Source organism: Hypanus sabinus, chromosome 13 (assembly GCF_030144855.1).
Source record: "Hypanus sabinus isolate sHypSab1 chromosome 13, sHypSab1.hap1, whole genome shotgun sequence".
Taxonomy (NCBI): Eukaryota; Metazoa; Chordata; class Chondrichthyes; order Myliobatiformes; family Dasyatidae; genus Hypanus; species Hypanus sabinus.
The window spans coordinates 14,727,375-14,739,684 of record NC_082718.1 but is presented as its reverse complement, the minus strand read 5'-3'; the positions used below and the strand labels follow the sequence as shown (position 1 = coordinate 14,739,684).

Below are 12,310 nucleotides of genomic sequence, written 5' to 3'. Positions count from 1 at the left end.
CTGTTATTGTTAACAATAATTCAGGCACAGAACTTCCAATACTAAAACAGTTACTCCAAAATTTAAAATTGATTATTTAAGCAAAAACATTGATATTAGAAGTGAGTCTCCATCATGGTGATCAAAAGGCTACTGAATTGTAAGATTCCATCTGGTTCACTGATGTCTTTCAAATGAGCCATCGTCACCCAGTCCAAACAACACGTGACTTTGGGCCACCACCCCTCAGAAATGGTCTAGTTATTTACTGTGGACAGCGGTAAATCACCACCAGGATCACACAACAAATGCATCTTGCCAGTAATGAACTAAAACGAGGAAACGTGCAGCCAAACAGCCAATCATTGCACTAAGGCCTTAAGCAATAAGTAAAATTTCTCTGGAACTTTGCTAAGGTCAGGGAGGAGTGGGAGAGAGAGAGCAGAAACTAGACATCTGTGCATTCAGGTGGAGAATACCATGGGTTTAACTCTGCTCCACCAGCTTTCAGGTGGGGAGAAGATCTGAGATACACTGGTGATAACTTTTCTGATACTTACCCTCGAATTGTGCTTTACTTGAAGTTAGGGTGAGCTGACATTTAGCAATGGTGTTTCACACTCACCTCACAATGGCAGCTCAGGCAGGGTTTTGACCAAGGTATGAAAGTCTGTCCATCAGAGAAGGTTCGAGATTCGTACTCGCATTCTGTACACCTGCCAGTTAAAAGAGACATGTTCACTGCTCTACCTGCAGACACATCCAATCCATCAATGAGTCAGGCACTCCTCGTTGCACCAAACACATCACGCTTTACACGTGAAGATCAGCTCACAATGCTCTCTGGGATACGAGGGCAGCTCAGTGTTTGAGAGGAGGGATCAGGAGATCTGGAAATGAACTTTCAGAGTCATTTTAAACCCCAAAGGTTTAAATGCCCTGCAGCCTACCCATTAACCAAATCAAGACACTTTTGATACACAAAACCAGGAGTTCACTGGGTCTGTACTGAGCCCCATGAAGCAGACACAGTGCCGAGCCCTACAAACTAGCCCATCTCTTTTGATCTCAAACCCCAAGACCTTCCCCACTGGTGCATTAAGCTGAGCACCTGGGACAGCATTCGCCTGGTTCCTGGGTGGGGTTCCTGCAAGTCACAGCCTGACAAGACACTGCTGCACAGTGAACATCTCCGTCCTGTGGAAAAACACAAAACATTTCTGTGTTAGAGAGTCCTATGTGTCTGCAACACCAACATATCATATTACCACAAGTGTATGACAGGAAAAAAATAGGATGTGTATGCTAGATCTAATCTGTGTAAGACCATAAAACATAGGTGCAGAATTACGCAATTTGGCCCATAGAGCCTGCTCCATTATTCCATCTTGGCTGATTTATTGTCCATCCCCACCCTTAAATATGCCCAACGTCTTGGCTTCCATAGTGGTGATGAATTTCATAGATTCGCCAACCCCTCCTCATCTCTGTTCTAAACAGATGTCCCTTTATTCTGAGGCTGTGCCCTCTGGTCCTAGACTATCCCACTATAGGGAACATCCTCTTCACTTCTACTCTATCTAAGCCTTTCAATATTTGCTAAGTTTCATTGAGATCCCTCCTTGTTCTTTTAAAATGCAGCAAGTACAGGCCCAGAGCCATCAAACACTCCTCATAAACAAGAGAAAATCTGCAGATGCTGGAAATCGGAACAACACATACAAAATGCTGGAGGAATTTAGCAGGTCAGGCAGCATCTATGAAAAAAAGCATAGTTGATGTTTCAGGCCGAGACCCTTCAGCAGGATTGGAGAAAAAAAGATGAGTAGATTTAAAAGGTGGGGAGAGGGAGTGAGAAACACAAGGTGATAGGTGAAACCTGGAGGGGGAGGGATGAAGTAAAAAGCTGGGAAGTTGATCAGTGACAGAAACAGAGGGCCAAGGAAGAAAGATAAAGGTGGTGGTGGGGAGGAACCCCAGAGGGAGGCGATGGGCCAGCAAGGAGATAAGGTGAGGGAGGGAAAAAGGATGGAAAATGGTGAGGGGGGTTGTTGGGGGGCATTACTGGAAGTTTGAGAAATCGATGTTCATGTCATCAGGTTGGAGGCTACTCAAACAGAATATAAGCCTTTGTTCCTCCAACCTACGTGTGGCCTCATCATAACAGTGGAGGAGGCCATGGATGGACATATCGAATGGGAATGGGAAGTGGAAATAAAAGGGGTGGCCACTGGAAGATCCTGCTTGTTCCGGCAGACGGAGCACAGATGCTTGGCGAACAGGTCCCCCAATCTATGTTGGGTCTCACATACCCCATCCTCCTTCCACCCTACCAGGGATAGGGTTCCTTTTGTCCTCACCTACCAGCCCACCAGCCTCCACGTCCAGCACATAATTCTCTGAAACTTCTGTCACCTCCAGCGGGAATCTCATGCACGTCCTCTCATCCCATCCTCCTTCCACCCTACCAGGGATAGGGTTCCTTTTGTCCTCACCTACCAGCCCACCAGCCTCCACGTCCAGCACATAATTCTCTGAAACTTCTGTCACCTCCAGCGGGAATCTCATGCACGTCCTCTCATCCCATCCTCCTTCCACCCTACCAGGGATAGGGTTCCTTTTGTCCTCACCTACCAGCCCACCAGCCTCCACGTCCAGCACATAATTCTCTGAAACTTCTGCCACCTCTAACGGGATCCCACCACCAAGCACATCTTTCCTTCCCCCCACTTTCTGCTTTCTGCAGGGATCACTCTCTACGCGACTCCCTTGCCCATTTGTCCCCTGCCCACTGATCTCCCTCCTGGTACTTACCCTTGCAAATGGAACAAGTGCTACATTGCCCTTACACTTCCTGTCTCAGTACCATTCACGGCTCTGAACAGTCCTTCCAGATGAGGTGACACTTCACCTGTGAGTCTGTTGGGGTCATTTACTGTGTCTGGTGTTCCCTGTGTGGCCTCTTGTATATCAGTGAGACACGATGTAGATTGGGAGACTGCTTCCCAGTGGCCACCCAATTTAATTCCATTTCCTGCTCCCATTCCGATATGTCTATCCATGGTCTCCTCCACTGTTGTGATGAGGCCACATGCAGGTTGGAGAAACAACACCTTATACTCCATTTGGGAACCCTCCAACCTGATGGCATGAACATTGATTTCTCAGACTGCCGCTAACACACCCCAACCCTTCACCACTCCCATTCCCTTGTCCCTCCCTCACCTTATCCTCTTGCCCACCCATTGCCTCCCTCTGGTGTTTCTCCCCCCACTTTTTCTTTTTTCCATGGCCTTCTTCTCTTTCACCAATCAACTACCCAGCTCTTTACTTCATCCCTCCCTCTCCAGGTATCAACTGGTGATTCTCTCTCCCCTCCCCCCCACCTTTTAAATCTACTCCTCAGCTGTTTTTTTCTCCAGTCCTGCTGAAGGGTTTCGGTCCAAAACATCGACTGTACTTTTTTCCATAGATGCTGCCTGGCCTGCTGAGTTCCTCCAGCAATTTGTGTGAAATACTCCTCATATGTTCAGCCTCACTCTCTTAAACCTCCTTTGGCTTTCTCCAATGCCAGCACATTATTTATTTCTTAGGTATGAGGCACAAAACTGCCTACAATACTTCAAAACGTGATCTGACCAAGGCCTTATAAATCTCAGCATTATATCCTTGTTTTTATATTCTAGCCCTCTTGAGATAAATGCTAACATTACATTTGCCTTCCTTGCCAATAACTGAATCTGTAAGTTATTGCACCATGACTGTAAGTATTTGATGGATGAATGCGAGGGTGCTATATTCTATGACTAATCCAAGCTGAACCATTTCTGGCATATTTGACGGGGACAGTGTAGGAAGAGATGCTTTTTGCATCCAGCCCACACTGTACATGCATTAGTTTTCAAACTGAGATTGTCCCTCTCATTAACATGGAAACATAGAAATCTACAGCACACTATAGGCCTTTCAGCCCACAATGTTGTGTCAACCATGTAAACTTCTCTGGAATTTCCCAGCGCATAGCTCTCTATTTTTCTAAGCTCCACATACTTATCTAAGAGTCTCCTAAAGACCCTATTGTATCCGCCTCCACCACCATTGCTGTCGTGCATTCCACGCACCCACCACTCTCTGTGTGAAAAACTTACCTCTGACATCCCCTTGTAACTACTTCCAAGCACCTTAAAACTATGCCCCCTCATGTTTGCCATTTCAGCCCTGGGAAAAAAGCCTCTGACTATCCACATGATCAAATGCCTCTCATCATCTTATACAGTTCTCAGGTCACCTCTCATTCTCCATCGCTCTAAGGAGAAAAGGCCAAGTTCACTCAACCTATTCTCAAAAGGCATGCTCCCCAATCCAGGCAACATCCATGTAAATCTCCTCTGCACCCTTTCTATGGTTTCCACATCCTTCCTGTAAGGAGGTGACCAGAGCTGAACACAGTACTCCAAGCGGGGTCTAACTAGGATTAGACAAGGTTAACTAAAGCTAACTAAAGTAGGCAAAGAAGCCAAAAAGAACAACTGGATAATAGACAGGATTTCAGAGTGTATAGTAAAGAGGTATCTTACCTGACAACTACAATCTGTACACGGATCTCCACTGGGCACCTTCTCGCCATTCAGGTATACCTGTCCATTGAGAGAACAGTCTACAGAGACAGACAGTCATGCTGATGTTAACTGCAGGATAGATAACTATCTGAAATCTTCCACAATTAACTCTAGTGTAACAGCAACTTAAGGAATGGTAAAACTGAGATTGTTGTCACTGATTGGCAGGTAGATAGAGAACCAAGCAGTATCAGTTTCTCCTGACATTCTATTCAGTTACACCATAGGGGCAGAGATCTGGGTGAGGTAGACCCAAGCACTGGGAGCCAGGGGCATGATTCTGGGGGGATGGAGAGTGATGGAGAGGAATGAATGACAATAGCACTGGCAGTCATGAAGCACGAGGAGTGAGGTTGTGTAGACAGTGAGGAGTGGCGATGAAATGACTGCATGACCATAAAACACAGGAGCAGAATTAGGCCTTTTGGTCCATCAATTTTGGTCCACTATTTGAACACGGCTGATCTTGTGATTTTTGACCACATACGAGACTGAGTTTGTGATTGCAAGGGTGGAAGTGGGAGTACAAAATGAGGCATTTAGTGAGAGAACACACACACGCATATATGTATGCAAGGGTACATGGATTACTATGTGACAGCAAACTAATGTATTTATCAGAGTGTGTGGCCATCAGAAAGAACATGGCCTTGCGTAGCTGAATGAATGATTGTGAGGAGGTACTGTATGTATAATATGGATTACCAAACTACTGAACTATTGTGGACACAGCTCAGCACACCACAGACACCAGCCTTCCCTCTATGGTTCTTGCTGCCTTAGTAAAACAGCTAAAATAATCTAAGACCTCACTCACTCCAGACATTCTGTCTTCTCCCCTCTCACTTCGTGGAGAAGATACTAGACTCTGAAAGCACGTGCCACCAGGCTTAAGGACACGTCCTATCCTGTTGTTATCAGACTCTTGAATGGACCTCCTGTACAATAAGTTGATCCTTGTCCTCCCAATCTCGCACTTTATCATTCACCTGCACTGCACTTTTCCAGTTGCTTTTACACTTCATTCTGCATTGTTATTATTTTCCTTTCTTGTAGCTCAGCGCACTGTGTAATGATTTGACCTGTACGAACAGTAAGCAAGGCCAATTTTTCTCTGTATCTAGGCATATGTGGCAATTGTAAACCAATACCGATACCAATCTCTTGTAAAGGGCTCTCACCATCGCAGAGGGGACAGCAGGTTCCGTACAGGGCCGGGACAGGATTCCTGCAGGTAGCCTCACAGTGTTTCTGTTCACACACAACCTGCCCATCCTGCGGAACAGAAAGGAGAACAATTTGTTTGGTTTTCGAAGGTCTGTCCATTCCTCTCCTGAAGTTACCATTTCCTCACTGCAGGAAGAACCTTCAACAGCAGTATTAGTTTGCTTCTGTCAACAACAAGAGTTTCTCTACACACCTGTGCATGAAAGAGGCACACCCGTACACTGCACAGACATACGTGGAAGCACACAGTCACAAGCATTCTGCTGAAAACGGCCTCTGCAGTATGTATACTCACTCCTCCGATGGGACTGCTGTCATTCAAGGGAGACTAATGTTTGGGACTGAACAGTCCCTGTTAATGATGCATGGCTCAGAGCTGCTGCCAGTCAGGGGCTGCACTGGTGAAACCCACTCTAGTTGAGAAGAAATGGGAGGAATAGATACTGGAGCTGCTGCAGGTGTGATTTTTGCACCCTGTATTCCAGCTGGCCATGTACACTACCATTCTACAAAATGTCCATTTTAGCACAGTGGAGAACAAGCAGAACAACACGAAGGTGCAGGTCTGGAAAAGCTGCATAGGTAGGGAGGGGAATGAAGTGAACACCCTGAAGTTATTCAATGCCTGTGGCAGGGCTTGGAGGGACAGCATTGCCTGTAGTGACAGCCTTGCATTTAGAATAACTACCTGAATAATTTCTCTAGTGTGGCTGGATAAATTTGAGAAAGTTTTTAAAACATTTTAAGAAACTCAACTGTTCTTGTTGATTAATGACGTGCATTCTTCATAATGACATGTTATAATATTATCTGGTAAAACATATCCATTCATTGTACATTGCTATTACATAAAGGGAAGACCAAAGGGAAATATACAGGTAAAGGAAGGTGAGGATGCTTCATTTCTTCAAAAGCTGCAAGTTGTTCATTACCTCAGAGAGAGAAGCAGCGAAGTAAACAAGCAGGAATACAATGATGATGGCACTGGCCTGGCAGACAACGCTTCTGATGACATGAAACGACAACATGAGGAACAAGACTATGAGCTACAGAAACAGACCAATGGGGACCAGGTTTAGCAGGTGAAGCCAATGCAACTGAAGCAGGTCAATTCAACAGCAGTCTTGCCTTGTCGAGCAGTACCATTGGCAGTTCCAAACTTCATAGATTGTTGAAGCTTCAGCCACTTAACAACATAAAAGGACTAAAAAAATGTTCTGGTTCTCAAAGGCTGTTCAATGCTGCTCTGCAGAACTGCTTAATTTATTTACTACCACTAGATATATCTATTACCCTCCCTGCAAACTTCTTCCAAATATTCAAGGGGTCATGTTAAAAGACGGGACGCTGCCAGTTACATCATTGGACAATGATCTTGTTCAGAAGAGGCAACAGGAAACTAACTTCAAGGGACAATATTAGGAAATTGTTCTTTAACAGTTAAAATGAATGTTAAAATGTAGCTTTTGGAAAATATTGACCTACCCGGTACTTCATTCCAACAATCAGTTAAACTATTTCCATTGAACCCATGAACACTACCTCACTATGGTTTATTTCTATATTTCGCACTGCTTATTTAATTCAACTAATTTACATACATGCTTACTTACTTTACATACTTACTGTAATTCACATTTTTTTTCTATATTATCACGTATTGCAATGTACTGGTGCCGCAAAGTTAACAAATTTCACGACATATGCTGGTGATATTAAACCTGATTCTGATTCCAATTTCCGTGCAGAATCTTTAAACTGTGTAAAGATATGTATGAGACTGTCCCACACAATTATCAAAGTGATTTGACTTACACCCAAAAAGAAAAATGGTTTGCAGCTGAGCACGGACCTTACCTTGGGGGAGCCTAACATTTTGCCCAGAATTTATTTTATGTTGGCTTGTCATTTATTGGACGTTGAACATTCACTATGGTGTGATGTTTGAACAAAACTTGTCACAATATTACTAACAAATAAATGCACAGCACTGCTATTCACCCAACTTACATGGAAAAGAAACTTCCTGATGAAGTCAGACAATCAAAATTCTTTGTATAGAATACACCAGGCACGCAACAAAATTGCTATACATTTCAATGCAATGTCAGTCAACTGTTCTCAACATTGGCATTGTTCTTTGATTTTCCCCTGACCTAACCAGTTACAAACTCTGAAACAGAACCTGCATTTTCAAAGGCATTGGGTTCTCTTGTCCCTGATGGCAGTCAAAGTAGAATTGGTTCAACAACTCATTTCATTTGGACAAGACTTTTCCTCTCTCAAAGCTTGTAAGAAACTAATCATTGAAAACACAAGATCTACCCATTTCAAAATGTTATCTGTTTGTATTTTGCACACTTTGATGCATTATAAACAAGTGGATATATGAAAGGACAATTTACAATTTAGGTGTAGCACAAGTTCGGTGTTTCAGGAAAAATTAGAAAAAAATCTGCTTTATTTTGACTAGAAAAATCATCTATAGGCGTCTTAGATAGGTGCTTGAGGTGACTTGAGTGGCAGATTGTTGTGGTCTTGATCCCATGGTAGCATAGTAGTTAGCACAATGCTTTACAGTACTAGTGGCACAGGTTCAATTCCTACCACTGACTGTAAGGAGTTTGTAAATTCTCCCATGACTATGTGTGTTTCCTCCAGTTTCCTCCCACAGTCCAAAGATGTAGGTTAATTAGTCATTGTAAACTGTCCTGTGATTAGACTAGGATTAAAATTGGAGGATTGGTGGCCGGCATGGCTCAAAAGGCCAGGAGGGTCTATTCCACACTGTACCTCATTAAAAAATTAAGAACAATTTTATACATATTTTCCTAAGGCAGTCGTTTTTATTCAGTCGAGTAACATGTATTGTTAGTTTCATCATTGTGGGGAATTAACTCAAATGGCAGAGCACTCAGCATGTGAAATGTAACGGGATCATTGCCCACATTGCTCAATGTTTGGAATGTAGAAGGATGAGGGGGGATTTCATTGAAATCTATCAAATATTGAAATGTCTAGTTAGAGTGGAAGGGAAGATGTTTCCTGTAGTGTGAGGGTCTAGGACCAGAGGCACTGCTTCACAATTGAGGGACATCCCTTTAGAACAGAGATGAGGACAAATTCCTTTAGCCAGTGGGTGATGAATCTGTGGAAGTCATTTACACAAATGACTGTGGAGGCCAAATCTTTGGGTATATTTAAAGCGGAGGTTGATAGGTTCTAGATTAGAAAGGGTATCAAAAAAGTCACAGGAGAATGGTTGAGAGAGATAAAGCAGCCATGATTGAATGGCAGAGCAGATTTGCTGGATCGAATGGCCTATTTCTGCTCCAGTGTCTTATGGTCTTATAACATGCTGTGCTTTATTCAAAAATGCTCTGTGTTGAACATTTAATGGCTTAATGCTTTTTGACAGATGCATTTTTTTCAATACAATGCGTGGTAATGTAGTATGTGAGAGGGAGAGCAATATTTTTACTGTGCCCCAGTAAATCTTAAACTGCCTCTGTCATCATTTCCCAGTAGAAATCAACGAATTAGCAAAGAGCCGGGAATACAATTGTGATCACAACTCATCAATGTGCTAGATGTGACTCCAGGGGGCGCAATTGCTCAGCCAAAGGGCAGCATTAAGTTTGACGCAATTCCACTTTGATGGAAGCAGGTACTGTATTGCACGGCTGGGCTTATTAAACCAAAGGAGGGAGCAGACATCCAGTTGAAAATAACTTTTAGTGGCAAATCAATATCTCTAAATGTCTTCACTTCAAGCTTTCCTCAACAAAGTGGGCTCCTATCAAACCAGAAGCATTGGGAAACACCAACAGTGTAAGATCTTGATATTATACAGGAATGCTATCATGTGTATTAATCAGTAATGTTTGAGAATATAGGTGGCATGATTGTAAGTTAGTAGATAGAACATCAAAAATCTGCAGTCCATTACAGGCCCTTTGATACCCCATGTAGTGCCAACCATGTAATGTACTCTAGAAGCTGCTTAGAATTCCCCTACTGCATAGCCCTCTATTTTTCTAAATTCCATGTACCTATCTAAGAGTCTCTTAAAAGACCCCATTGTATCCACCTTTACCAGCGTCGCCATCAGTGCTTTCTACACTCCCACCACTCTTTGGGTGAAAAACTTACCTCTTGTACCTACTTTCAAATACCTTAAATCTATGCCCCCCCTCACCATGTTAGCCATTTCAGCCCCGGGAAAAAGCCTCAGGCTATCCATGTGATCAATGCCTCTCATCATCTTATACACCTCTGTCAGGTCACCTCTCATCCTCTGTTGCTCCAAGGAGAAAAGACCAAGTTCACTCAACCTTTTCTCATATTTCTGTTCCCCAATCCAGGCAACATCCTTGTAAATCTCCTCTGCACTGTCTCTATAGTATCCACATCCTTCCTGTAATGAGGTGACCATAACTGAACACACTACTCCAAGTGGATCTAACTAAGATCTTATATAGCTGTAACATTACCTCATGGCTCTTGTACTCAAAATTGATATCAAAATTAGTGTGGAGTGGATGGAGAATGTTGCCCAAGGTTGAAATAGGATCTAGAACAAATAGGAAACTGGGCCAACGAATGGAAGGTGGAATTTACATTGAACAACTACGAAATGATGCACTTTGAAAAGTTGAATAATGTATACAGTCAACGACTGGGCTCTGGTTCAGCTTTCCACTTCACCCTTGTCCAATGCAAGTTCCATCATCATTCACTGGCCCTCTTTGCTGGTTGTTTTAGAATAACGATGGAGACCAGAGATACAGTGGCACATTTCAGTTCCCTAAAGTCAATGACACAGGTAGATGAGATGCTGAAGAAGGGATTTGGAATGCTTGACTTCATCAGATGGGACGTCATGTTACAGCTGTCCAAGACATTGGTGAGACTGCATCTTGTGTACTGTGAGCAGTTCTGGACACCATACCAGAGGAAGGGTTTGTTGAGGCTAAAGGATGTGAAGAAAAGATTCACAAGGATGCTGCTCGATTGTGGAGGATTGAGTTATGAGGAGAAAGTGGATAGGCTGGGACTGGAGTGGAGTGAACGAGGCTGACGGGTGACCTATTGAGCTATATAAAGTCATGATGGATATAGATAAGATAAATCTGTGTCTCTCTTTTTCCCTTTTGTGTTGGGGTGTCTAGAACTAGAAGGCAGAGATATAATGAGAGAGGGGCAAGCTTTTTTCACATAAAGGATGATGGATGTATGGAATTACTTTCAAGTACTTGACAATTCATGTTCTCTTTCTATATCTATATGTAAAGGGGGTTTCTTTTTCTTTGTTACTGCATATGTTAATCAAAATGGCTTCTTTGTTTTGTTAAAAGTAGAAATGCTTCTTTGTTGTGAGAGAGTGCTGGAAGCTTGTTTGGGTTAAAATTTACTGATAACGAGAATTGTATTCCTTTGTTAACCAATTGGGATTAATGTTGTTCTTTCGTCTGAGTCTGTAGGCTATTGTTGGCGGGCTTTTAGGGAGATCGGCGCGAGGGGGCGAGAGAGAGAGGAAGCGCTGCTGTAAACTGGGTGAGGAACGGACCCCAAGCAGGGGGTCTGAGGCCAGGAGGTACCCCAAGGAGAGGAGACGAAGTTAGATGTGCTTGGTTGACCACTTTAGGTGGTCCTGAGCTGCGAGTCGAGGAGTTCGGAGGGGATGACTGGTGGCCAGAAGACTTCAGTAATTGAGCTCCAACGGTTGTGCACGAAGTGGTTTGGACTTTGATAAGTTTGGTGCCTTTTCTTTATTTTCTTTTCCTTCATATATACTGCATGGTTATTAACCACTTAGTTATAGTAATCTTTATAAATTGTAATAGTTTAATTGCATGTGGTGTCCTGTCTGTTTTTTGGCGGGGTGGGGATATCACACAGTATCCACACAAGCTGATTACCCAGTTTGGAGGGGCCGAAGGCTGCTCCCCCCAGATGAGAACGAGCTGAGCAAGCCAGAGGTGACCCAGGGGGTGACATATGTAATGCACTGTCAGGTTTCACTGCGAATGTAATGGCTTCTTTGTAATGTTCACTGCTGAGGTGACGGTTTCTCTGTAGCAGCAAAGTTTGGGTTATGGCTGGAGATAACAGGATGCATGTTAGCCAGTAAGAGATTGTTGCTGTGTTTTGTGATTCTGGAAGCAGTTGTTTTCATGGGCTTTTGCCAGAGGACACTCAACAAGACCATGCGAAAGTCACTGGTTGCTATACACGAATGCTTCGGATGGCTCTTGACGTGAGTTGGCAACAGCACATGACGAACGTCGAGCTCTATGACGACCTACCGATGCCCACTACTAAAATTGAGGCGATAAGACTGCAACTAGCGGGGCATTGTCTAAGCCACCCTGAGCTACCTGCTAGCTTCGTCATCACATGGGAGCCCAAGCATGGGAAGATGAATGCTGGGCACCCTCCCAAGACTATGGTCAACACGCTCCTAGAAGATAGTGGCATGGCTA

At 43.6% G+C, this 12,310-nt stretch overlaps 1 protein-coding gene across 2 annotated transcripts in view; it reads right to left on the bottom strand.

Moving 5' to 3' along the window:
• The window catches only part of kcp (kielin cysteine rich BMP regulator), a 131,497-nt gene that overhangs the window by 60,094 nt on the left and 59,093 nt on the right, over positions 1-12,310 (bottom strand). For both annotated transcript variants that reach the window (XM_059987118.1, XM_059987119.1), the window contains 4 exons: positions 5,780-5,873; positions 4,557-4,636; positions 1,091-1,176; positions 605-695 (listed from right to left, as the gene is read on the bottom strand). In XM_059987118.1, the coding sequence (XP_059843101.1) occupies positions 605-695; positions 1,091-1,176; positions 4,557-4,636; positions 5,780-5,873 (351 nt within the window). The remainder of the gene's footprint in view (positions 1-604; positions 696-1,090; positions 1,177-4,556; positions 4,637-5,779; positions 5,874-12,310) is intronic.